Source organism: Sminthopsis crassicaudata, chromosome 3 (assembly GCF_048593235.1).
Source record: "Sminthopsis crassicaudata isolate SCR6 chromosome 3, ASM4859323v1, whole genome shotgun sequence".
Lineage (NCBI taxonomy): Eukaryota > Metazoa > Chordata > Mammalia > Dasyuromorphia > Dasyuridae > Sminthopsis > Sminthopsis crassicaudata.
This window is the reverse complement of record NC_133619.1, coordinates 621,842,591-621,866,473: the sequence shown is the minus strand read 5'-3', so window position 1 is coordinate 621,866,473 and position 23,883 is coordinate 621,842,591. Positions and strand designations below refer to the sequence as shown.

At 57.2% G+C, this 23,883-nt stretch overlaps 2 protein-coding genes across 6 annotated transcripts in view; one reads left to right on the top strand and one right to left on the bottom strand.

The window, feature by feature from the left end:
• Positions 1-19,547, top strand: part of PIK3CD (phosphatidylinositol-4,5-bisphosphate 3-kinase catalytic subunit delta) — a 66,516-nt gene extending 46,969 nt beyond the window's left edge. Inside the window, exons 3-24 of one of the 2 annotated variants that reach the window (XM_074306335.1) lie at positions 8,131-8,300; positions 10,655-10,883; positions 10,968-11,197; positions 11,289-11,468; positions 11,720-11,869; positions 12,143-12,232; positions 12,718-12,939; positions 13,520-13,616; positions 13,755-13,885; positions 13,995-14,045; positions 14,158-14,322; positions 14,417-14,538; positions 14,761-14,904; positions 15,003-15,102; positions 15,201-15,379; positions 15,490-15,608; positions 15,691-15,769; positions 16,072-16,239; positions 16,373-16,496; positions 16,610-16,755; positions 17,044-17,176; positions 17,571-19,547. In XM_074306335.1, the coding sequence (XP_074162436.1) occupies positions 8,160-8,300; positions 10,655-10,883; positions 10,968-11,197; positions 11,289-11,468; positions 11,720-11,869; positions 12,143-12,232; positions 12,718-12,939; positions 13,520-13,616; positions 13,755-13,885; positions 13,995-14,045; positions 14,158-14,322; positions 14,417-14,538; positions 14,761-14,904; positions 15,003-15,102; positions 15,201-15,379; positions 15,490-15,608; positions 15,691-15,769; positions 16,072-16,239; positions 16,373-16,496; positions 16,610-16,755; positions 17,044-17,176; positions 17,571-17,708 (3,138 nt within the window). In that variant the 5' untranslated portion in view covers positions 8,131-8,159 and the 3' untranslated portion in view covers positions 17,709-19,547. Of the gene's footprint in view, positions 1-8,130; positions 8,301-10,654; positions 10,884-10,967; positions 11,198-11,288; positions 11,469-11,719; positions 11,870-12,142; positions 12,233-12,717; positions 12,940-13,519; positions 13,617-13,754; positions 13,886-13,994; positions 14,046-14,154; positions 14,323-14,416; positions 14,539-14,760; positions 14,905-15,002; positions 15,103-15,200; positions 15,380-15,489; positions 15,609-15,690; positions 15,770-16,071; positions 16,240-16,372; positions 16,497-16,609; positions 16,756-17,043; positions 17,177-17,570 lie in introns of both variants that reach the window. The other variant, XM_074306334.1, reaches the window with a different exon arrangement.
• An 80-nt stretch (positions 19,548-19,627) lies between these two features.
• The window catches only part of CLSTN1 (calsyntenin 1), an 85,805-nt gene continuing 81,549 nt past the window's right edge, over positions 19,628-23,883 (bottom strand). For all 4 annotated transcript variants that reach the window (XM_074306339.1, XM_074306337.1, XM_074306336.1 and 1 more), the window contains 5 exons: positions 23,196-23,366; positions 22,694-22,842; positions 21,974-22,109; positions 21,681-21,865; positions 19,628-21,515 (listed from right to left, as the gene is read on the bottom strand). In XM_074306339.1, the coding sequence (XP_074162440.1) occupies positions 21,315-21,515; positions 21,681-21,865; positions 21,974-22,109; positions 22,694-22,842; positions 23,196-23,366 (842 nt within the window). In that variant the 3' untranslated portion in view covers positions 19,628-21,314. The remainder of the gene's footprint in view (positions 21,516-21,680; positions 21,866-21,973; positions 22,110-22,693; positions 22,843-23,195; positions 23,367-23,883) is intronic.

The following is a 23,883-nucleotide window of genomic DNA, read 5'->3' as shown; positions in this document are numbered from 1 at the left end:
GTGAGTCACTGGGGTTGGCAGGACGAATCAGGGCCTTACCCCAGGGGAGGGAGCGCACGTCCAGCCTTCGCGGGCGCCCCGAGGTGCCCAGGCCCTCGCGGTGTGCGGTCGTTTTTCAGGACTGCGCGTTGGGTGGAGGGAGAGAGGGTCAGAAATGGGTGTGCTGTACAAAGGCCGGCGATTTGTGAATGGGGGCGGGGCCTGTGCTTTTTGGGGGGGGGCGTCCCAGGCCAGGCGCGGCAGCGTTCCTTCGCGTGGCAGCTTGGGAGTTCTCCGGCCTCCTGGCGTGTTTCAGGGGCAGGACTCGAACCCCTTGCTCTGGGTTCCGGGCCGGCTCTCCCACCACCCTGTTCGCCCCTCCCCCACCCCCAAACTCCAGAACCCTTTCCCCAGATAAAGCAGCCTCTCCTCGGCCCCATGCTCTGGGCCCCGCCCCCCCCCTCCGCCGGTGCTCCCGCGTCCTCTCTCCTCGGCCAGTGACTCACGGGCTCCTTCAGGAGATGATCCCGCAGCCATGTGACCCGCCGGCTCCGATCCCGCCTCCGTCCGGCGCAGCTGCTTGCGGTCAGAGTATCCGTGGGGGGACGGAGACGGAGGCGGACGGTTCCCGGCCCACGTGGGGGAGGCGGCCTCGGAGATGGGCAGGAAGGAGCCGGGGCCTGACGAGAAAGGCTGGAGCGTCCCCGGGGCCCCGCCTGCCCGGGTCCGAGCCTTCAAACCGCCTGGTCCCGATGGATCCCGCGGGCGGGGGGAGGGGTGCCGCAGGCCTCGATTCCTCAGGTCGCCCACGGGCCTTGCTTACTGTAGCCCCAGAGACTGGGGGGGGGGCAGGTCACGTGGCTCTGCTGGCTGCGGGGATACCTGCCCCCATACAACAGTGGGGAGGAGGAATTCTTCCTCTCTCGGGGTTTTGCCTTTCCTCCAGGGCCGGGGTTTTTATTTTTATTTTTTTGGTAGGGGGTGGGGTAGAGCAGGACTTGATGGACAGACAGTCCTGGAGCATTCTCCTTGCTCTCGTCACCGTTTTTTATCGGGGTCCGGGCAGATCTGGATGGCCGGGGAGAGGTGGGGGGAGGGGCAGGGGAAGTGATTAATGCATAGATGACCAAAAATCCCGTGAGAGCCGGAGAGCAGACCCGAAGGAGACCGTGAGGAGCCGGGCTATTGGTCCTAGAGAGAGACATCTCGTCCGTGCGTTAATAACCTGCGGACCGATTAATCAGCTGATCCTCTTAGCCAGAAAAGGGAGTCTGAAATATTTACTACAAAAGGAGTGCTAACCGGACACAAGTATATACCTCTTTAAGGCTTGTAAAGCACTCCGCTTCACACAACATCCCGGAAGAGAGATGTCTGCGCTTATGCCCCTTTGATAGATGAGGGAACGGAGGCCACAGGTTGAGTGATTGCTTCTAAGGCAGGATTTGAACTCGGGCCTCCGGCCTCCAGGTCCGTCCAACCCTCTGTCGTCTGCGCTCCCTAGCTTGCAAGGAATTGTGTTGTTAGGAGAGGAAATTACTAAAAGGGATCAACGCTCGTTCCTCATTCGGGTGCACGTTCCTGCTGTGTGGGAGGCCTGCCTTTATGAAGGCGGCCTTTCGGTCCTGACCAGCATGTGCAGGGAGGGAGCGGCCTGCCCACGCGTGGCGGAGCCAGACAGGAAGACCAGGGCTCCCACACCACGGCCCAAGTGCTAGAGGAGGGAGAGTCCTTCAGGAGAAGCCCCGGGGCCCAGGGGCGAAGGGAAGGCCGCGAGCACCTGCGGTCCCCTGAGGCCCATAAGGCCTGTTCGGCTGGGAGCCAGAGAACTGAGGGCTTCAGGGCCCAGGGCCTTGGCCTGTCAGAGGCTGCCACCCTCCGGACAGGAGGAGGAGCTCCCCCTAGCTCTGAAGCACGTGTGAGCGCATCCTGGTGAGCCCAAAGGGTGTGAAGACTGCCCGTGGGACGGGTGGGGAGGACAGTTTGCTCCAGGGACCTCACAGACAGCTGCAGCAGGTGCTGTGGGGGGCGTCAGAGCTTGGCCAGAGCTCAGAGATGGCAGGATCGTTCCCCGCCACCCAGGCCATCCCCAGTCATCCTGACTTAGGTCCCTTCAACGGACAACTCTGAAAGAGTGAATCCTCACTTAAATCCCATTCTCACACAAGGCAAGGCCTCACCCTGCAGTATCAGTGGTCCGTTTCGACGTCCGAAATTGTGGAGAAAGAAGGGAGATTGTATTTAGTGTCAAAAAGTCATTTTAATGTTTTTGCTTCTTGATGTTTCCTCCTTTCTCTCTCCCAAACTCAGCCCTCAAATATATGTGGTTGGTAGCAGGTAAAGGGCCGCCCAGAAACAGATGACATAGTCCAAAATGGACAACTGACCGGATCCAAAGTAGAAACGTTAGGGCTGCAGGGGCCTCCAGAATCCTTCAGTCCAAGTTTTTCACTTGATGGATGAGCGCCCTTGACTTCCCAGGCCAGCGTTCATTCCATGATGTTATGCCTTAATCATCTCTTTCCTGTTTGGGGGAAAAGCAGTCAGCAGTGGGCTCGCCTGTCCTGGGAGCTGGGCTGTCCAGACTTTGCTGATGCTCCCCAAGGAGTCTCAGCCTGCGCTGCAGGAAATGCTCCTCTTCGGAACCTCACCATTTCTTAAGAACCGTTATCAGCTTCAGGCCAGTTCCAATGATCTTGTGATAAAGAGGGCCATCTGCACCCAGAGATAGTTGTGTGGGGACCACAACATAGCATTTTCACTCTTTTTCTTGTTTTCTTTCTCATTTTTTCCCCTTTTGATCTGATTTTTCTTGTGCAGCAGGATAAATGTGGAAATATGTATAGAAAAATTGTACTTATTTAACATAAACTGGATTACTTGCTGTCTAAGAGAAGGAAGGGGTGAAGGGTAAGGAGAGAGCAAAATTTGAAACACAAGGTTTTATTTTGAAAATAAAAAGCTGTAATAAAAAAAAATCATTATCAGCTCAGTGTCGAGGCCAGACTTGCCAGTGCTGGATCAGAGGAGATGGCCATCTCCTCTCCTGAAAAGCTATTGGGCTACTGACAGGTATACACTGGAGTCTACACCAGAATACTCACTGTCCTGGACTGGAGGATGGCTGAACAACTGTGGGCCATGAATGTACAAATGTGATGTCTAGAGAAACCTAGAAAGACTTCAGTCAACTGATGCCCAGGGAAAGTCGGCAAAGTCAAGAGCAAGAGACTCAGCATAGAGCAAAGGACAGCCTCCAAATGGCCAGAAGCAGGTGTTCCCAAAGAACTCAGCATGAGTGTGAGAAGGTCCCGGATGTTAGAGAGCCGTTGTTGGGTTTGTCTGAGCACAGGAGGGATGTGGTCAGTAAGATGCAGAAGGAAGAGCTAAGGCCAGATGAGCTGTCGCGTTAGTCCGGAGGAGGGGTGACCAGTGGCTTCCCTGAATCTGTTTCCTCCTCTGTAATCCATCTCTTTGTCTTTGTATCCCCAGTGCTTGGTCCATGGTGCTTAATAAATGCTTGCTCATGTGCATGTGGAGCTAGCAGGAACATCAGTGGTGATTAGCAAATGCGTGCTGTCTTAGCCACCTGGAATTGTTGCCAGGCAGTGACTTTTTGTTAGGTCAACCTAAGGGCCTACAATTAGGGATCACAAAATCCCAGAGCTGGATGGCACTGAAGAGTCCAGCCGTTCAACCCGTCCCTGAACAGGCTTTTTGTTTATTAAATTTCATTATTTCTGATTGCCAAAAATCAATATTCTCTCCTTCCCGCCACCACAACTATTGGAAAAAGAGGAAAAACCAAGCCCTTGTAATAAACGTGTAATTGAGCCAACCTAATTCCCATGTTGCTTTTGTGACTGTGCCCCTCCCCCCAAGCCCCCGGCTCTCTGTCAGGAGCCTCTGCAGACAGGTAGGCCTCCAGCCTACCTGGGCTTAGGGTACCTACCTTAGGGCTCGTAAGGGGAAGATTTCTCAAGGAAGAGTCGCTGGAGTTGGGGCAGCTTCAGCTGTTAGGAAATCCAGTGGCAGACTACAGCTTTCACGTGTTCCTGGTGTTGCCCAGTGGGGTTGGGCCCATACCCTCCCCTACAGAGATGCGGCGCCATGTCCTGCCCATCCCAAGCCATCTCCTCTCCCAGCCGAGAATCACCCTCAGTTCCCTGAATCCTCATGTGGAGTGCTCTCCAGGCCTCTTAGCACCCTTGTGGCCACTTTTGTCAGTGTTCTTCCCCAAAATGTCAGACCCAGAACTGGATCTGACACTCCAAACATGCTCTTTGTCGGGGCAAGGACAGAGGGCCCTCACCCCCTTGTTCTAGACCTCTCCTCTCCTGCTTTTGGGGCTTCTCGGATACAATGGCCAATCCATGAAGCCATCACCTGTCTAGCCACATCTCTCTAAACCTCAACTTAGAACCCAAGTTCTTAGACGGGGTCTTTCTGCTCTGTTGAAATCTTTTTGGACCTTCTTACCCATCATACAAGCTGTCCCACCCAGTCTTATGCTTGGATAAGTGTGCCATCCACACTGTCCTAGGCCCAGGGACTGAGGTCTGGTCCACAGCCATCCCAGCTCACGCACTGGATCCTGCAGCCCCAGGGGAATCATCACTCCTCCCTGCTTCATTCCCCAACCCAGCTTCTCCTCTGGGCCCAAAGTGCCTTGGCAGCTAAGTAAGGAAAGCCGGGGAACCGCTGGTTTTCAGCTGAACGCGGTCCTCTGTCCGGGCATTGTTAGGGGTCCATTTAACAAGGCTGGGAAGGGTCAGGTGATGCCCCTAATGTGTGGCTTCTGCCCTTGAGGCTCCAGAGTGGGCAGGAGTAGGGTCTGCTCTTCAACTGGGCATCCTCTGCATGCAGGTGAGGGGCAGAGCAGCCTAGGGGGCCGTGGCACATGTGACTCTCGGGCATCCTGCTGAAGACGTGACCAAATCGATTCCCAGAGAGCCTGAAGCCAATTCTTTTTTTCTTCTTCCTTTTGAATAATTTTTTTTTATTGCAAACTTAACCCTTTAAACAGATACAGATAAGCAGAATATGGATTAAAAGCCCAAGTTAAACCAGCAAATCCAAATTATTTGCATTTTAATTTTTTAAGAGAAAAAGAGAAGGAAAATCTGCAAAAGTCTTAATTTATTTAATATTTTTCTTTTAGTTTCTTTTGAAATTGAAATGCAAATCATTGCATTTTAGGTTTGACTTATACCTTAATTCCAGATCCTGTTTGTTCACAGAAGAGCTGAGTGACTTTATTGCTTAACCTCCCTGGGTCTCAGTTTCCTCAGATGTAAAATAAAGGGGTTAAACCAGTTGGACTTGTTTTCTCTCCAGCTTCAGTGCCATGAACCTCGGACCTGAATGGGGATCTCCCTGGCATGTGAGTAGGCAGGGGGCTACGTCTCTGTTATTGGAGAGGGAGCTGGCAGAGAAAAGATAAACGTGAACCAGAGTAAATACAACTTTCCCATGTCTCCATGTGTTTTCTTATAAAAGTGATTGTGTGCCAAGGTCCGCTGATAGGGTGCTGTGGGAGGGGCAGAGAGAATACCTGATCATGGTGACCACAGGGTGGGAAAGGGAATGATGTACTGGACACCGCCGAGGAGGAGGAGGGAGGGTGCCAGGGCACTGACTGAGCAGGGCAGTGATGTAGCCCCATCGGAACATTCTCTGTGACACTGTGTGCAGGGTAGGCAAGGATGGGATGAATCTGAAGGCCGATGGGCAAGGGTGGGGGTGACTCTGGAGGCCGAAATAAGAAGATTCTATTGGCCAGAGATGACCAGGGCCTGAACTGAAGGGCAGCAAGTTGCAGGAGTGAAGGATTGAATGAGACAATGGAGGTAGGAACACTGAGGTTGGCGCTGACACAGACACGGGCTATGAGGAGTCAGTGAAGAGAGTTAAGGTTTGATGTTGAGACTTAGGCATTGGGGAAGGTAGAGGGCCCTTGACAGGGCAAGCTCAGGAGAGGCAGGATTTGGGGCCCAAAGACAGTGTCCAGGCCCGGTGGCCAGGGTGCCTTTGGAGGCGCAAGAGTGGAGCTCCTGGGAGAGGCCCAGGGGGCCTGCTTCAAAAAGATCTGAGGGCTTCTGAGAGCTCAGGACCGTCGTCAGGGGTGGAAGGTAGTACCTTAGGTGTTTTATTAGATTTTTAAACTTTCTCTTTTTGATTGTAAACTTCATCTACTCAAACCACAAACATTTCAGTAAGCAGATGAGAATTGTGTGCAGCAGAAACCAGGAATGATTAGCATCGGGGGTTTTTTCAGCGGTGCCCTCACAAAAGCTCTCCTCCAAGGCTTCCTTGAGGCATGGGGTGCCCCTGGATTCTCTGAGGCTTTGCCATTTGGGCACAAGCCACCAGGAGGCTAGGGTTTGGAGCAGAGGCCTTGCCAAACATGATAGTCTGGCTGCTTGGTGACCAAGGCTTTGAGTACAGAATGGCCCTGTCCCCACAGGCCCCTGTGACTTCTGCCCCACAATGGTGGGTCAGGGCCAGGAGGCAGGGGGCTAATGCGCCATTCCCTCATCCTCAGCCAATCTGACTCTTTTCTATGAGGGTGATTATTTTATCTGGTTCTAAGAGAGGGACGTGGTAGATTCCGACTCCCTGTTTGGAAGCTCTGGGTTCAAGTCTAGTCTCAGACACATACTGGCCATGGGGCCCCAAGACTGTGAAGTTTCAGGACAATCGTGGATGCCTGACAGATGCTAGTTGACCAAGCGATCTGCTTTGGTAGAAGGGGAGTTTTGGGGCGCTTCCAACACTGAGGAAATCACAGGTTTGGACCATTCTAAAAAGTGGGTATTGGGTGTTTTTTTTTTTTAATCTTTCTTTTAATCTTAATATATGTATATATATACACATGTTACACGTTTTATATATATATATATATGTATATACATATATATATATACATATATATATATATATAAAATACATATACACATATCCACACTTATGTACTGGTTACACATGTACATTCATTTTTTTACACATTTTCTTAAGAATCATGTTAGGAGAGAAAATCAAACAAAAAAAAGGGAAAAACAGAGAGAGAAACAAAAATGAACATAGCATGTGCTGGTTTACATTCAGTCTCCATAGTTCTCTCTCTGGATGCAGGTTTTCCATCCAAGGTCTATTGGGATTGCCTTGGATCACTGAACCGCTGAGAAGTACCAAGTCTCATGGTTGACTATCGCACGTTCCTGCTGCTGTGGACAGTGATCTCCTGGTTCTGCTTGTTTTGCTCAGCAACAGTTCATTCAATTCTTTCCAGGCCTTTCTATAATCAGCCTGTCCATTTTTTCTAGCACAAAGATAGTCCATTATCTTCATATACCGTGATTCAGTCAGCCATTCCCCAATTGATGTGGTCCATTGGTATTGCACTGAAACATTTAATTCACTTAGGAAGCATTGATATTTCTTGACAATTCCCGACAAGGTTTAAAGCTTGGGCCTCTCTGGCTCCCTGGCCAGAGCTCCCCTGGGGCTGAGCTCACTGCCCCTCGTCTCCTGCCCGCCACCATACTGAGCACGGAGGGTCCCTTGGACTAGACTCTCCCCTTTCAGCTCCTTCCACAGGTGGTTTTTGGGTGGTGGAGTTTCTGCTTGGTTTTTTAGGGGTGGAGATTTGTTTCTAATGATTTGCTGCCCTGACAGGAGCCTGTCTGTAATTGCTACTGTTTGTCCCAGCCTGGAGTAGGAGGAACTCTTGGCAGATGAGTGAGTGAATGAATGAGTGAATGAAATAGTGGGAACACCTGGCTGCGAGGGAACAAACAGGGAATGCTTGCGCATTTGTTACTGATTTGTGCAGAGTGCAGTGTTCAATGCCGAGCCATCCACTATCCATTTCTGACATTAAACACACTTGACAGGCTCAGGGATGTTGGTGGGAGCTCCTTTGTGTGCGAGGCTTCTTTAGCTGTGGATGGCGGATTCCCTTGGGGGCCTCCTAGGAGGCGGCTTCAGGGCCGGGTTGTCTGGTGGGGAGGGGCCGGACACCATCTGGGGCTTCCTGCCAGTGCCCCGTGTGCCAGATGTCCTTGCAGATGGGGCATCAGAGAGTCATCTCCCAACTGACCTCCTCCAGGTCGCACTGCAGGAGTGCTCACTGAACTGCTTCTCCCACAGGGCAGCTGGTAGCAGAGAAGTAAAGCAGGATGCCCCCTGGAGTCGACTGTCCTATGGAATTCTGGTCCAAGGAAGAAAACCAGATCGTGGAGGTAGACTTTTTGTTGCCTACGGGGGTCTACCTGAACTTCCCAGTCTCTCGAAATGCCAACCTCAGCAGCATCAAAGAGGTATCGGGCTCCCGCCTGCTGGACCTGCACCCCGAACCCCCAGCACTTTTCCCATCTCCCTGTGGGCTCCCGGAGGCTTGCTCTAGGAAATGGATTTCCCTTTCCCCTTGGGGCCCCTTCTGCAATGTCCCTTTGGGCTTTCTTCCGTCCTTAGGAAGGTTGGGAGGGGAAACGATGGCCTTTATGAAGCTGCTCACCTCCCTGATCCCAGTGCATGCTGGTCTCTGGTCAGGAAGACAGTAAGGGGTCAGCACAACTAGGGAACATTGCATGTGATGTCAGCTTATCACACTGACTGTGAGGTTTTTTTTTTCCTCTTCCTCTTAAAAAAAAGTCTCTTGATTATTGGGGGAAATCCAGGTGACATAAAAACAAAAGGTACTAACAAATCAAACCTCTATTTTTATTTAATTTTTTTTTTTTTTTTTTTGCTGAGGCAACTGGGTTAAGTGACTTGCCCAGGGTCACACAGCTAGGAAGTGTTAAGTGACTGAGACCACATTTGAACTCGGGTCCTCCTGACTTCAGGGATGAGCTCTATTCACTGCGCCATCTAGCTGCCCCCAAACCTCTGTTTTTAAAGAGTGGATATCCTTTAAATGTTTTAGGGATGAAGAGAGAATCCTTCAGGTGGGGTTCTGAGGAGACTTTCTCCCACTTATAAAGGGAGGAGGGAAATAGCAAAAGATTTGCCAGGAGCTTTCCTCCCAACCCTCCTATGAGATAGGGAATGAAAGTATTATTCCAATTTTGTAGATGGGAAAACTGAGGTTTTGTAAGGTGAGACCAAAAGAGGTCACCAGATCCCACAGACTTCATTCACCAGAATGAATGGGGAGACTGAGGCCCCTTGGGTGACAGACATTCGGATCCCTCCACACTCAGAGAATCCTCCATGCCAGACATCAGGGCACGGAGCTGGGCTTTGTGGGAGCCCCCCGGGGTGATCAGGCCCGGGGAGGAGCCGCTGGTGAGGAGCCCCCTCCAGCAGCACAGACTAGCACCTCCTCTGCAACTCGAGTGCTCTCCAGAAAGTCGCCAGAGGGGTCCCCGGCCGGCAGGGTGAGAGGTGGGACCTCTGCCCAGCGCCTCTCGTCATCCAGGGAAGAGCACTGAGGGAATCCTGACTGACCTCCGACCTCCGAGGGATGGCCCCTGGAGAGCCATGGCCAAGGGAGGTCACTGCATTCGGTTAGGGTCAGAGTTTTTATTTAAACACCAGTATTTTTTCTGAACCTAACACTTAAAAATGAGCATTTTTGTACATTCTTCTGCTCATTCTATTCAGTGGTTTTCAGGCCCATTTCATTCTTCATGAACTTGGGGTGGTCTCCCATTTCCTTGCCCAGCTCATTTTACAGTTGAGGAAACTGAGGCAAGAAGGAGGAAGTGACTTGCCCAGGGTCCCCCAGCTAGGATGTGTGTGGGGTCAGACTGGAACTCGGGAAGGCCCACAGCCCCATGGGGCCGCCCACATGTGCCCCAAGCCCCAAAAGGATTGTTTATGAAATGGTGAATCTCCCTTTGGTCCTGCTTGCTTTTTTGCAAGGATTCCACAGACGTGACATGTCCCTTTCCAAGGACCTCCTTTGTCCTCCTTTTGGAACCTCCTTTTCTGGGCGTTTGTTTTAAAGCCTTATTCTTTGTAACCTCGGAGTGCAGAAGGGGGGTTGGATCCGAGGCTCACACCCTTGGGTGGGGGAAGCCGGAGTCCACTAGTGGTTCCCCTGGGCCTTGGGCAAGGGCTCCCTCGGGCCACCGGACACTTGGGTCAGGGTCCCAGGGCGCCCTCCTTCCAGCCCCGATGGGTGTCAATGCTCAGGCTTGGGAAAGTTGTGAAACGTCTGGGCAAGGGCGTCCTACACTCCCTGTGCCGCCCCAGAGCCAGGCACGGCACCAACTGCTTAATGATGATAACATTTATAATATGTTAATAATAATATTAATTTGTAACTAACATTTATAGAGCGCCTACACCTATTGTATACAGCCAGGTACCCCACTAAGGCTATGCAAACATGACCTCATTGTCCTCACAACAGTCCTGCTGCTCCGATTATCCCCCTTTTACAGACGAGGAAACTGAGGCCGACTTGCCGGGCCACGGAGTTTTCTGAGAGGGGCTTACGTCCCCAGCTTCGGGCTCCGTGCACTAGCATGGCATCCTGCTGCAGACGCTGGCCAGCCAGGCCATCCTGGGCGGGTCACTGGCGCTTCTCTTGGCCTCCGTCTCCTCCTCTGTAAAAAGGGGTAGAAGCTCCGCGGGATTCTGGGTCACACAGTGGGGGACACTGAGCCGGAGGGGCGCCCCTCGTGCCCCTCACGGCCGCCCCTGAGCACTGCCCTCCCCCTAGGTCCTCTGGCACAATGCCCAGAGCGAGCCCCTGTTCCACATGCTCAGCGACCCCGAGGCCTACGTCTTCACCTGCATCAACCAGACGGCGGAGCAGCAGGAGCTGGAGGACGAGCAGCGGCGGCTCTGCGACATCCAGCCCTTCCTGCCCGTGCTGCGGCTCGTGGCCCGCCAGGGCGACCGCGTGAAGAAGCTCATCAACTCCCAGATCAGCCTCCTCATTGGCAAAGGTGAGGGGGGGCGCTGCAGGGGGGCGGGGCGGAGGGCCGGCGCGCGCCGGGAGGGCTGCGTCCCAGCGGCCTGACTGTCCCCAGGTCTGCACGAGTTTGACTCCCTGGGGGACCCCGAAGTCAACGACTTCCGCACCAAGATGGGCCAGTTCTGCGAGGAGGCGGCGGCGCACCGGCAGCAGCTGGGCTGGGAGGCCTGGATGCATTACAACTTCCCCCTGCAGCTGGAGCCCTCGGCCCGGGGCTTGGGGGTCGGGACGCTGCGTGTCCCCAGCAGGACCCTCTTTGTCAATGTCAAGTTTGAGGGCAACGAGGTAAGTGGGCTGGCGGGGGGGGGGGGGGGGAGGGCCTTCTGGGGAGCGGCTCCTCCTTCCTGGCGGGCGCTGACTCCCCCCTCCTCCCCAGGAAAGCTTCACCTTCCAGGTGTCCCCCACCGACTTTCCCCTGGCCCTGATGGCCTGCGCCCTCAAGAAGAGGGTCACCGTGTTCCGGCAGTTGGCCATGGAGCGGCCCGAGGACTACACGCTGAAGGTCAACGGGAAGTTCGAGTACCTGTACGGGAGCTACCCCCTCTACCAGTTCCAGGTGAGTGGGGGGGGGCTCCCCTGATGCCGGGACCTCCCGGGCCACAGCTGGAACCTTCTCTCAGGGACAGGGCGTCCTGGGATGGGGCCGCTGTAGAAGCAGCAGTGGGGGTGGGGAGAGCCTGATGGGCCTCACTAGCTTCGCAATGAGCCAAGGCCCTTATGTGGGTCCCCTGGTGCCCTCCCGCGCCCCGCGCGCCCCCCCCCCCCCCCCCGTGGCCCTTCTTCAGCCATCCCTCCTCCTCCTCCCAGTATATCTGCAGATGCCTCCACAAGGGGCTGACCCCTCACCTCACCATGGTCCACTCCTCCTCTATCCTCGCCCTGCGAGATGAACAGAGCAACTTCCCTGCGCAGACCCCCAAGCTCCGCCCTAAGCCGCCCCCAATTCCTCTGAAGAAGGTGAGCCTGCTGCCCCCTCCACAGAGGACCCCCTGGCCGGTCCATCCCCGCCCCATCCATCTCCTCTGGCCGGTCATTAGTGCCCTGGCACAGGGCCCAGCCTGGGCACGGGGTGAGGAGGACTGCTCTGGGGCCAGCGGACAGCCCTCGGGTTCTGTGGGTGGCTGGGAAGGGCCGGGTGGGATGAGGGGGGGCCCTGGAGGCTGCGCCAGGGCTGTGCACCTGGGGTGGCCAGGCAGGAAGCAGAGCCAGGCTGGCCCGTGTCTCCCGTAGCCATCCTCGGTGTCCCTGTGGGCTCTGGAGCAGCCCTTCTGCATCGAGCTGATTCAGGGCAGCAAGGTGAACGCCGACGAGAGGATGAAGGTGAGGGGCCGCAGGGGGCCGGGCAGGCGGGGCTGGAAGGCGGGCCCACACCAAGCCACCTGACCGCATTACCCAGCAGCCCTTGCAGGGGTGGTTAGGGAGATGGTTCAAAACAGGAAGGGGGCGGAGCGACTAACCCATCTGACAGTCGGCTTCTTAGAAGTCCGGGGCATGCGGGCTTCTGGGAATTGGACGTGGTTCCGGTGCCAGGGGCTCCAGGTCCCTGGCCCTGGGGGGGGGTTGCCCTGTGGAGCAGCGGTGGGCCATGGCCAGCTGCCCACCATTCCGGGCTGGCAGGAGCGGCCTCCAGGCAGCCGGAGGTCTGGCCCGCGGGGCCTCAGAGCTGGGTTCGAAGGCCTGCCAGGCCGCTGCTCCTCACAGCTCCCGGGGCTCGGCAGGGGAGGGAGCCCGGCCGTGCTCCCACCGGTCCGGCCGTGCTCCCACTGGTCCCGGTTGTGCTCCCACTGGTCCCTGCTTCCCGCTAGCTCGTGGTCCTGGCCGGCCTCTTCCACGGGAACGAGATGCTGTGCAAGACGGTGTCCAGCTCCGAGGTGAGCGTGTGCTCGGAGCCCGTGTGGAAGCAGCGCCTCGAGTTCGACATCAACGTCTGCGACCTGCCGCGCATGGCCCGCCTCTGCTTCGCGCTCTACGCCGTCATCGAGAAGGCCAAGAAGGCGCGCTCCACCAAGAAGAAGTCCAAGAAGGCGGTGCGTGGAGAGGCCGGGCGGGGCGGGGGCGGGGCCTCTTCCGAGGGCTCTCCGGCGCCTGGCTCTGCCAGCCCTGCGGGGCGCCCTTGGCCACAGCTGCACCTGGCTAAGAGCCAAGAGGAAACCCCTCACCGAGGCCCCGGGCCCGGGGGCGTGACTCCAGACTCCTCCTGGGGGCTTCCTGCCAAGCCCCAGCCCCCCAGGCAGAATCTGACCCGGTCTGTCTGCTACTTTGGGGGACGGGGAAGTGACGCTCCAGAGGGGCTTCTCTCTGGCTCTGGGACCCCGGACAGAGGGGGGGGGGGGGTCAGCTGCCTCAGAAAGCCCAGCGCCAGCTGGTCTCTGGGCTCGTCAGAGCCCCGTCCGCCTGCCCTGGTGCTCCGCAGGGCTCCGGGAAAGGCTCAGGGCCGCTCTGACGCAGTGTGAGTTGGGAGGGCCGGGAACCTGCCCATCTCTGTGAGCCTCAGGCCGGGCAGAACCACAGAGCTCCTCCCGAGGCTGAAGGAGCCTGTCCTGACTCCGAGGGAGCTTCCCGCTCAGAGGGCCGAGCGTCCCTCACTTTGCCTTCTGCCCTCTCCAGGACTGCCCTATTGCTTGGGCCAACCTCATGCTGTTTGACTACAAGGACCAGTTGAAGACGGGCGAGCGCTGCCTGTACATGTGGTCCTCGGTCCCTGGTACGGCCGCCCTGGGGTCCGAGGGGCCAGAGAGTGGGGGAGGGGTTTGGACGGGAGGGGAGGGGCCTGCAGGGGGGGAGGCCCAGCCTCCTTTTCCCAAAATCCACCTGATGCCTCCTGTCTCTGGTTCCCTCCCAGATGAGAAAGGGGAGCTGCTGAACCCCATGGGCACTGTGTGGAGCAACCCCAACACTGAGAGCGCCGCCGCGCTGGTGATCTGCATCCCCGAAGTGGCCCCGCACCCCGTGTACTACCCCAGCATGGAGAAGGTCAGCGGGGCGCTGGGTGGGGGGGCAGCTCTGTCCCCTGGGGCCGCCGCAGCCTCTGGTATCAGGGCCTGTATCCTGGCTGAGACCGAGGGGCTGGGCTTTGTTGTAGATCTTGGAGCTGGGGAAAAACGGGGAGCACGGACGCTTCACTGAGGACGAGGTAAGTGTCCCCCCCCAGGCCGGGCTCAGCGGAGGGCTGGGGGTGTTCAGGTCCTGACCCCTCTGCCCCCGCCTGGCGGGCTGAGCCCCCCCCCCCCCTCGTTCTCCAGCAGCAGCAGCTGCGGGAGATCCTGGAGCGCAAGGTGGCGGGCGAGCTGTACGAGCACGAGAAGGACCTGGTGTGGAAGATGCGCCACGAGATCCAGGAGCAGTTCCCCGAGGCCCTGGCCAGGCTCCTGCTGGTCACCAAGTGGAACAAGCATGAGGACGTGGCCCAGGTGGGCGGGGGCCGGGGGCGCTGCCCAGACCCAGGTGGGCACATTCTGAGGCGGGGGCGCGCCCCACGCTGACCGGCCGGTGCCCTCCCCCCAGATGCTCTTCCTGCTGAGCTCCTGGCCCGAGCTCCCGGTGCTGAGCGCCCTGGAGCTGCTGGACTTCAGCTTCCCGGACCGCCACGTCTGCTCCTTCGCCATCCAGTCCCTGAGGAAACTGACGTGAGTGGGGCGGCCGCTGGGGGAGGAGGGGCCTCCGCCCTGGTCCCGAGGCGGCCCGGGCGCATGTGCAGAGAGGGAGAGGGGGTCTCGGGCCGCCCGCGGGAGTTCCTCCTCCTCCCCAGGCCCCTGTCTGCAGAGTGGGGCCGCCCTCCGGGCGGGGGAGGGGCTCTCTGGCTCTGGCTGGTCCGCCCTGCGGCCACAGCCTCGCCCCTCCCCCCGCAGGGACGAAGAGCTCTTTCAGTACCTGCTGCAGCTGGTCCAGGTCCTCAAGTACGAGTCCTACCTGGACTGCGAGCTGACCAAGTTCCTGCTGGGCCGCGCCCTGGCCAACCGCAAGATCGGCCACTTCCTCTTCTGGCACCTGCGGTGAGGCGGCTGGCGGGACTGGGGGGCCCGGGCTCCTTCCGGGGTGGCGGAGAAGCCGGGCCCGCGGGCCGGTGAGTGAGCCGCCGCTCTCTCCCCAGCTCCGAGATGCACGTCCCCTCCGTGGCGCTGCGCTTCGGCCTCATCATGGAGGCCTACTGCCGCGGCAGCAACCACCACATGAAGGCGCTCATGAAGCAGGTGACGCGCGTGGGAGGGGCCGGGGCCGCAGGGCGGGGCAGGACCTGGGGAGCTATCCCTGGGGGGCCCTCTCCGACCGCCGCCCGCCCTTTCTGCAGGGGGAGGCTCTGAACAAAATGAAGGCCCTGAATGACTTCGTCAGAGTGAGCTCCCAGAGGACCACCAAGCCGCAGACCAAGGAGCTGATGCACGTGTGTCTGCGGCAGGAGATCTACATCGAGGCCCTCTCCAACGTGCAGTCTCCGCTGAACCCCAGCACCTTGCTGTCCGAAGTCTGGTAAGGCGGCCCCTCCCTCCTCCGGCCTCTCCCCGCCCCCTCCGTCCTCCTCCCAGCCCCCCCCCGCCCCGCCCCCGGGGGCCCCTGGCAGACGCGGCCCCTCCTTGCAGCGTGGAGCAGTGCACCTTCATGGACTCCAAGATGAAGCCGCTGTGGATCGTGTACAGCAACGAGGAGGCGGCGGGAACCGGGGACAGCCACGTGGGCATCATCTTTAAGAACGGCGACGGTGAGGGGGCGCGGGCGGGAGGGGCCGGGGCGGCCTGTGGCTCTGCCGCTGGGCCGAGAGCCAGCCTGGGCTGTTTCCCCAGATCTCCGCCAGGACATGCTGACCCTGCAGATGATCCAGCTGATGGACGTCCTGTGGAAGCAGGAGGGGCTGGACCTGAGGTGAGGAGCGGCCGCCTGGCCCTTGTTCCCCTCCCCTTGTCCCCCTGGCCCCGTGGGGGCAGCGGAATCCGCATCCTGGGCCCAGAGCCGCCCCCTCCTCCAGGGCTTCCTTGGCGTCCTGGCTAGGGAGAAGGGGAAGGAGCGGGTCCGCAGCCCTCGCAGACGAAGGCCGGCTGGGCCGGGGCAGTCTGTCCTACTGGACAAAGGCCCCCTCCCTTCCTGAGCATCCCTGCCCCTGAGGCTGTCGTTGGAGGTCCCGGCGCCCCCTGGAGCGCGGCCTCAGGTCCGTGTGCCCGACACAGGATGACCCCCTACGGCTGCCTGTCCATGGGGGACCGGACGGGGCTCATCGAGGTGGTGTCCCACTCGGACACCATCGCCAACATCCAGCTCAACAAAAGCAACATGGCCGCAACAGCCGCTTTCAACAAAGACGCCCTGCTCAACTGGCTCAAGTCCAAGAACCCCGGGTAAGAGGGTCGGCCCTGGAGGGGGTTCCCCGATGTCCGGCTGGCCTGCGGCCTTGGGGAAGTGGCCCGAGAGCGCACGGGATCTGGGGTAAAATAAGGGGGGGGCAGCCGGCTGACGGTGACTGTGCTCCAGGGAAGCCTTGGAGCGGGCCATCGAGGAGTTCACCCTGTCTTGTGCGGGCTACTGCGTGGCCACCTACGTGCTGGGCATCGGGGACCGGCACAGCGACAACATCATGATCCGGGAGAGCGGGCAGGTAGGCCCGCGTCTGTCGGGGGAGGGGGCCGGCCCTAGGCGCTCACTCCCCGTGCTCTGCTCTGGGCCGCGGAGGTTCTGAACCCCGTCCTCTTTGCCGTTTCCTTCCCAAAGCTCTTCCATATCGACTTTGGGCATTTTTTGGGCAATTTCAAGACCAAATTTGGAATCAACCGTGAGCGAGTCCCGTTCATCCTCACGTACGATTTTGTCCACGTGATCCAACAGGGAAAGACCAACAACAATGAGAAGTTTGAGAGGTGAGGGAGCCCCCGACCTTCCCCCTCCCCCTCCCTCCGAGCCAGCGGGAGAGAAGGGCAGAGGGCGTGCTGGGTAGTGGGCCACCTCCTGCAGCGGCTCAGCCTCCCGCTCCGGCCTGAGGGCACAGGAGGCGGCTGGGAAGGATGTGCCAGGGCCCCCCCGGGTGCAGGCGCTGCCCTGACGCCAGGGGCCCAGCATGGAGGCAGGCTAGGGCCCAGGTCCCTAAGACGCCGCTGCCTCAGTCAGAGGGCGCGGGGTCAGCTGGCACCTCCTGCCTCCCCCTCCAGGTTCCGCAGTTACTGTGAAAGGGCCTACACCATCCTGCGTCGCCACGGGCTCCTTTTCCTTCATCTCTTTGCACTGATGCGGGCAGCCGGCCTGCCCGAGCTCAGCTGCTCCAAAGACATCCAGTATCTCAAGGTTGGCCTCCGGGGCCGGGGGGGGGCACAGCTGGGCTCTAGGCTCAGGGTTGGAGCTGGCTCTCCCACGGGTGACCCACTGGGCTCCCTCATCCCGGCACACTGAGCCAGGACTCCCCCTCCCCGGCAGGAGCCAGAAGGCTCGGGACAGTGGGAGCAGTGGAGAGTGCTGAGGGAGGGGGAGGATTCGTGTGGGAACCCCTGCACTGCAGACCCAGGCAGATCCGTGTCCTTCTGGAGACCAGGGCTCTCCTCCCGCTGCCAAGCGCCCGCCATTCGGGGCCAAAGCGTGTCCAGAGAAAGCAGGGGGCGAGCTCCGGGCCCCCCTTCCCCTCCCCCTTGGGCACAGCGGCCGGGCTTGGGCCGGCTGTTACAGGCGCGCTCCCTTTTCTCAGGACTCGCTGGCCTTGGGGAAAACGGACGAAGAGGCCCTGAAGCACTTCCGAGTGAAGTTCAACGAGGCCCTTCGAGAGAGCTGGAAAACCAAAGTGAACTGGCTGGCCCACAACGTGTCCAAAGACAACAGGCAGTAGCGGTGGCCCCAGCTCCGGCCTCGAGCCTCGCCGGGCCCGACCGCTCGCCCGCGGCGTCGCCCAAGGACCGTCGGCGGGTCCCGAGAGCGGCTGCCCGGGCGGCTCTGGCGGGGCAAGGACCTACTCCACAATTGCCTTTGGTTTACATGGAAGGAAATTCCTGCGTTTAATTTATTCGTGACTTGAAACTTTAAGGAATGGAGGAAAAAAGCAGACAATTGAAACCCATTCTGACATGGGGCAAGGAAAATGCGACACTTGGGCTTTGGATCAAAGGAGAGGGGACGGCAGGCGGGCCCCATGGTGGAGGAGCCCCTCGCCCAGCCAGAGGGCCCCCAGCGGCGGGCCCCGGAGCGAGTGCAGACTCTTAAGACGAGGGCGCGCTTGCTCTGAGAGCGCCTTCACCGGCCGGCCCCACTCACCGCCCGGCGCCTCCTCGCCGCTCAGGCCGCTGGGCCCCAGGAGCCTGCCCTGGCAAATCCCTGCTGCGCCTGCGCACTCTCCACTAGCTGCTAGGACTTGGGCAGGGTCCCAGGGGAAGCTGGGACCTGCTGAGGCCCACCGCATTTGATTCGGGATTCAGGGATGCTCACTGTGTAACTTCTAATTTAGCTCTTTTTAGACGCGAGAAGCAAGGTTCTGTCTAGTCGTTCATTGGAACGAAGCGATCCTGTCTGTAACTGGGAGGGAACGGCGGCTCCCGGGCGAGCCCACCACTCAGTGGGGGGTCAAGTATGATAGGAAGCTATGAATTGTGTTCCCGGGCCCAGCCTGTCACCTGAACCACTTACTTTCAGTTGGGATGTGTGGTCGTTAAATGCTTATCATTCAACCATGTTTAAAAAACAAATCGCCACCGTTGGGCTTGTCTTAGCTTGCACTGTTAGCCGAGGTGAGAATGGGACGCATGTTCTAATGTAGTCGCTGGCTGCCTGCTCCCGAGGGCAGCATCGGTTTTTGTGTTTTTGTTTGTTTGTTTGGGGTTTTATTTTTTAACCTTGAAACCGTGCAAAAAGCTTATAGGCCACCATCACCATGTCCTTCCCTAGACCGGTTCCAGGTCTGGGACTTCTGAGAACTTCATTTTCCGATATGCCTTTGGCAAAGAGCTTCCAGTCTGTCTGTGGCGAGTGGGTGACCGAGGGTGGCCGGGGCTCCCGCGAGGACGGCCTCCGAGCCATTCCACAAACCTTCCCTGGCCTCTTCCTGCCCTGTAACGAATGTCCACCATGGTGGAAGTTGAGGTGTTAAGGGAGTCAGAGGCAGGAACAGCTCTCCTCTCTCTAGACCAGGTGCATTGTTAAATAAAGAACAAGGTGCTGCTCCCTTTCTCAGTTCAGGTCATGTGTACATTGGGCCCACGTGAAAGGGCCTCTTGTGTGCACAGTTAAGTTTGTCACCGCTGGGCGGGTTCGCATCAGTCAGAAATCAGCCCCCATCCACACTGCCCCCGTCCCATTTGGAGTCCAGATTCACTGCACTTTTTCCCCCCTCAAAGTAAATACTGAAATTCAAAACAAAAACTCAGAACAAAACCCATCCAGCTCACCTGTTTTAAAATAGGAAAAGCCAAGACTAGAACTTTATTTATTTAAAACGGGTTTGTGTGCTTCCTGGCTCAAGGCAGCACAACTTTGCACATACATAGCAATTCTCGGTTTCAGTGTACAGACTGTATGTGCCTAGTTTGAAGAAATATTTTCTATTTTTTTAAATCATTTCATATTTCTGTAAGTAGAAGGATGTGTTGTGTGACTGTGGGTTAAGACAAGTGGTCTGTGAAACCTTGGAATGAGAGGTAGAAGCAGATTTTTAAAAAAAATAAAGCCTTTTTACATCATCGGTGTTTCTGCTCGAGCACATGGGGAGCTTCTCGGTGGGTGCCCTCGATTCCCTACAGAAAGAATCTCACACCAGGCTTAGAATCAGAAATTTATTGTAGCTTATAGTCTTTCCGAACTGACCTATCACCAATATACACATTGAAAAAAGAGCGGACCGCGGCTATAGACGGGCTACCCAGAAGGCCGCCCGTCAGTATGGATGCTTTACTCTATCACTTGGAGTCTAAATACAGCAGCTACAGTGACAGTAAATGGAAGGAAGAAATCTACACATCAACAGGAACACAGGACAACTGTTAGACATAAGTTCCCCAGTTTACTTCCAACTAGCAGGTATGTTATCACAGAAAAGTAGTCAAAATCATTCCCCCCACCCCCCATTTTAGAAATCTAAAATTTTACATTTAAATTTCTTTAAAAAAAAAAAAAAAAGTGTGTACGGGTCTCAGGCCCTTTGCTAACAACAGGTCGGCACCATAGTCACATGAACAAACACCACAAGTTCATTTGCTCTTTCCTCCAGGCCCTGGAGAGCAGACCCTTCAAGGGGTCATGGGGTGGGCAAAGGGGGGAATGGGACCGGGGTCCCCAGAGCCAAAGGTCGGCCATTCCTACAAGCTCACACCCAGGCAGGCCAGCCCCTTCGGCGTTTGTTCAAGTGTTTGTGCTCTGATCAATGGTGACCTCAGTTCGCTGCCTGGAGTCTGTGAACCACGTGTTCAATTTTATGCACAACTGGTTTGTATAATTTCTATAATTTCATCAGCAGGGGGAAAGACATTTATGAAAAACAAAGAGGAGGCTAGTAATACAAGAGCCCATGTTACTGTACAAGAAACTGCAGGTGATTAGCAGGGGTGTGTAAAATAAAGGGACGATCCCAGCTATGTCCCATCCATCCCATCACCCAAATGGGGCGGGGAGTAGAGAGGCTCTGCTTTCCTGGCCATCCTTCCAGGGGTTGCCCTTCCCTCTTATCAATCTGGCAGGTCAGTATATCCCCTCAAGTGAGCAGAGCAGCCTCAAGTCAAGAGGGGTCAGGTCCCTCCCAGAAGCTCTTGGCTTAGCACCCACGTGGTTGGTCTGGGCCTCCAGGCAGCGCTTTCTAACAATTTACCCTTGGAAGTGCCCTGGGGACCAAGCCTGGGACTGTCCTCAGGTGGGCAGCGACATGGGCAAGGGGCCCCTCCTCTCTGTTCCCCAGGAGAAGCCTGCAGGGCACCAGATGGAGCCTTCCTCCTCCCCGCCCCATCCCTCACCTTAACCACCAGGCTCTGGTTACACTATCACAAAAAAGGACATAACAGAATTTCAATTTATTTACAAAATATCAAAAAGTTCATCTACACTTTACCTCTCCTTCTTGCCACTTTACACATGCACTAATTAATTTGGAAAAAATAAAACTTTTTTTTTAAAAAAAGGAAAAAATTCCCACCGGGTGGGAATGAGCAATGTTTTACCCTTCGTCAACAAGTCAGACGACGGCGGCTCGTCTGAAGGAGCGGGAGGAGAGCCAAGCCTGGACACCGGGCGCACGTCGGGAAAGCCGAGCTGGGATGACGAAGGACAAAGGGCCTCGCGGAGTGTGGAGCAAACCCAACAACCCGATCGGGTCGGGGGAGGAGGGGCCTACACGCTCAGGAGCAAGCGGGGGCAGTGGGGGGGCCAACTGGCCGAAGGATTTTTTACACCAGGGGAGGGGGCGACAGCCGAAGTCTCTTCTTTCCAAGTGGAAGCAGCCGGATGGGCAGGGGGAGGGTCAATAGCTGAGGGTGGAGTCGTCCCACTCAAGCTGCTGTTGTCGATTCACATTCTGCTGGTCTTCCTCCGGCTCCCCTTCCTCTTCCTCGCTGCTTTCCGACTCTGCACTGGTGATGTCGTCTTCTTCCTCACCATCCTCACTCTCCTCCTCTTCCTCCTCCTCCTCCTCCTCTTCGCTGCTGTGCTGGTCCTCGTAGGTCTAACGGAGAGAAACCCCACAGGTCAGCCTCCTGTGCCCGGCCTGCGGACATCCTCAGGCAGCGTCCCCCGAGCCACAAATGGGCCCCATCTACCCGCAAAGCCGAAGGGAGAAGGGGAAGAAGATCCCCCAGCCCTACCAGAGGAGGTCCGGCCCCCGGCCTACCTCCATCGGGTTCACTGTAATGGTCAGGGCAGAGTCATCCCAATCCATCTCGTTCTCCTTGCCCGTGTCCTGGTCCCGCATGGTTCGCTGGTGTGCGGCCCGGATCCGGAACACTCCCAGGATGATCATGAAAACCAGGAAGCTGACGCACACCACAATCACCACAGTTGCTGTACTGGGGACAACTAGGAGAAGGAAAAAGCCACTGTTTTAAGTTTAAAACACCATCCGAGATAGAGGAATATTGTCAGGTCAAAGCCCCATGAAGGGGTGGGGGGCCCCAATACCATTACCTGAAAAGGGGTGGGGATTAGCCAGATTGTGGCCAGACAGATCAACAAAGGAATGATGCACGGGATGGACAAACTGAGGCTGGGCCGCAATGTGGTTCGCGTGTTCCACTGGGTTGGCCGTGTGGATGACGCTCACCTGGGGGAGAGAGAGAAGGGCTTTGCCAGAGCTGGGCTTCTCAGGGAGAAGGAAACGGAACCTCAGGCTCCACAGCCTGGCTTCCCCTCGCCAGGAGCCTGCCTCAACTTTGTTTTCTCTCAAACCAGGGACGCCTGCCTGAGGCCATCCACTCTGACAGCCCGGCCCCTCTGGTAAGGAAACAGGCCAAGTCCATTCAGAACCCTGCTAGTCCCTGGCCAGAAACCGTTACCTGCTGCAGTGTTTGGAATGGGCAAGAGGGCTGGCCCGGGACCTCAGACGCAAATACAATTATGTTCCTCTGGGCATTTCATCCCGACATGCCAGAGCACTAGGAACCGCCAGATCGAGTCCCCACAGAGGCTCTCTACCAAGGCAGCTGCCTTTTGCCACCCCTTCCTCCTCTCCCTGAGACCGCCCACAGAAAGGGAGAAAGGCTCGACCTCCCCAAGGGAGGTGTCCTTCCGAAAGCTACAGAAGCAGCTGAAAGACCCCCTCATGATGGCGCCTGGGGACATCATGCAGTCACCGGCCTCGGGACACAGCCCCGGGGCCTGCTCCAGCCCGGCCTTCCCCACACGCACCTCCACCTTAAATTCATTGCTGACGTAGCGTCCATTCAGCTCCGAGCACACCAGCTTGAACTTCCTGTCCAGCACCGAGGTGGAGGCGTGCCAGTTGCGATAGCGCACAAGGTGCAGCACTTCCTCGTAGCTGGCCATGGTGTCCACACCTGGGGGTAGGAAAGTTTCTCCTCACAGCCAGGCCCACTAGGAAGGCGGCGTACCAAGGGGGCCCTCGGAAGGCCCCTGGAGCCAAGTGGCCAGTCCCAAGCGCATACCCCGCACATTTGCCTCCTATTACAAGTGCCAGGCCCCCTATAAATCCTGGGCACAGCTTCCTCCTGACAGGAGGGTCCCCTACAGACTTCTCCTGCCTTCCCCAAGCTCCCAGCAACAAGGTGGAACCCCGACAGAACACCAGAGCAGGGGAAGAGGAAGGCAGAACAAGGAGCGACCATCACCACCTGTGACACGCCCACTAGCAGGGAAACCGCCATCACCTTCCCGGACCTCCCACTCTCACCTGTGATGATGACGCCCAGGTTGGAGCTGCTCGTCTCGATACCCTTCTGCTGCAGACGAGCCACGTCCATCTCCAGACTTTCCTGGTCTGCATTGAGCTCCTCACCCAGCACCGTGATCTCACACGTGTCCAAATTGTGCATGATTTCCTCAGACACCAAGGACTCTTGGACTAAAAGAGAGACCATAGATCACGGGCCCCAGAAACCACTAAGGGGCAACCAGAGCAAGACTGAAAAGCTTGGAGGAGATCCCTGATTAAAGGAAGCTTTAAGGAGAGACATTTGAAATAAAGGGGATACTCTATTTGCTTGGGAGGTAAGGGATCCCCTGGAACACCAGGCCAACTTCCCGGCCCCCAGGTTTGCCTTTGGCTCTCACGTCAGCATATGGGGAACCATAAAGGCTTTTTCTTGCTACCTTCAAGAATAAAGAAACTGGATGAAGTCACAAATATGGCGACATGCACAACTTGAAGAGAAACACTTAAAATGCTTGATTTGAGAAACACTCTTCTCCTGCCTGCCTTCTTCCCTCTCCAGACTCATTGTGGTAAAGTAGTAGGGTGTGACCTCAGAGAAGCTTCTCTTCCCAAAGAGCAATACATCTGAGCTCCTGAGGCTGAGACTGTGGGGCCGGCACCAGAGGCCTTGGCCCAGGGCTCCTCATTCCTGTCCTCTCTGCAGCCT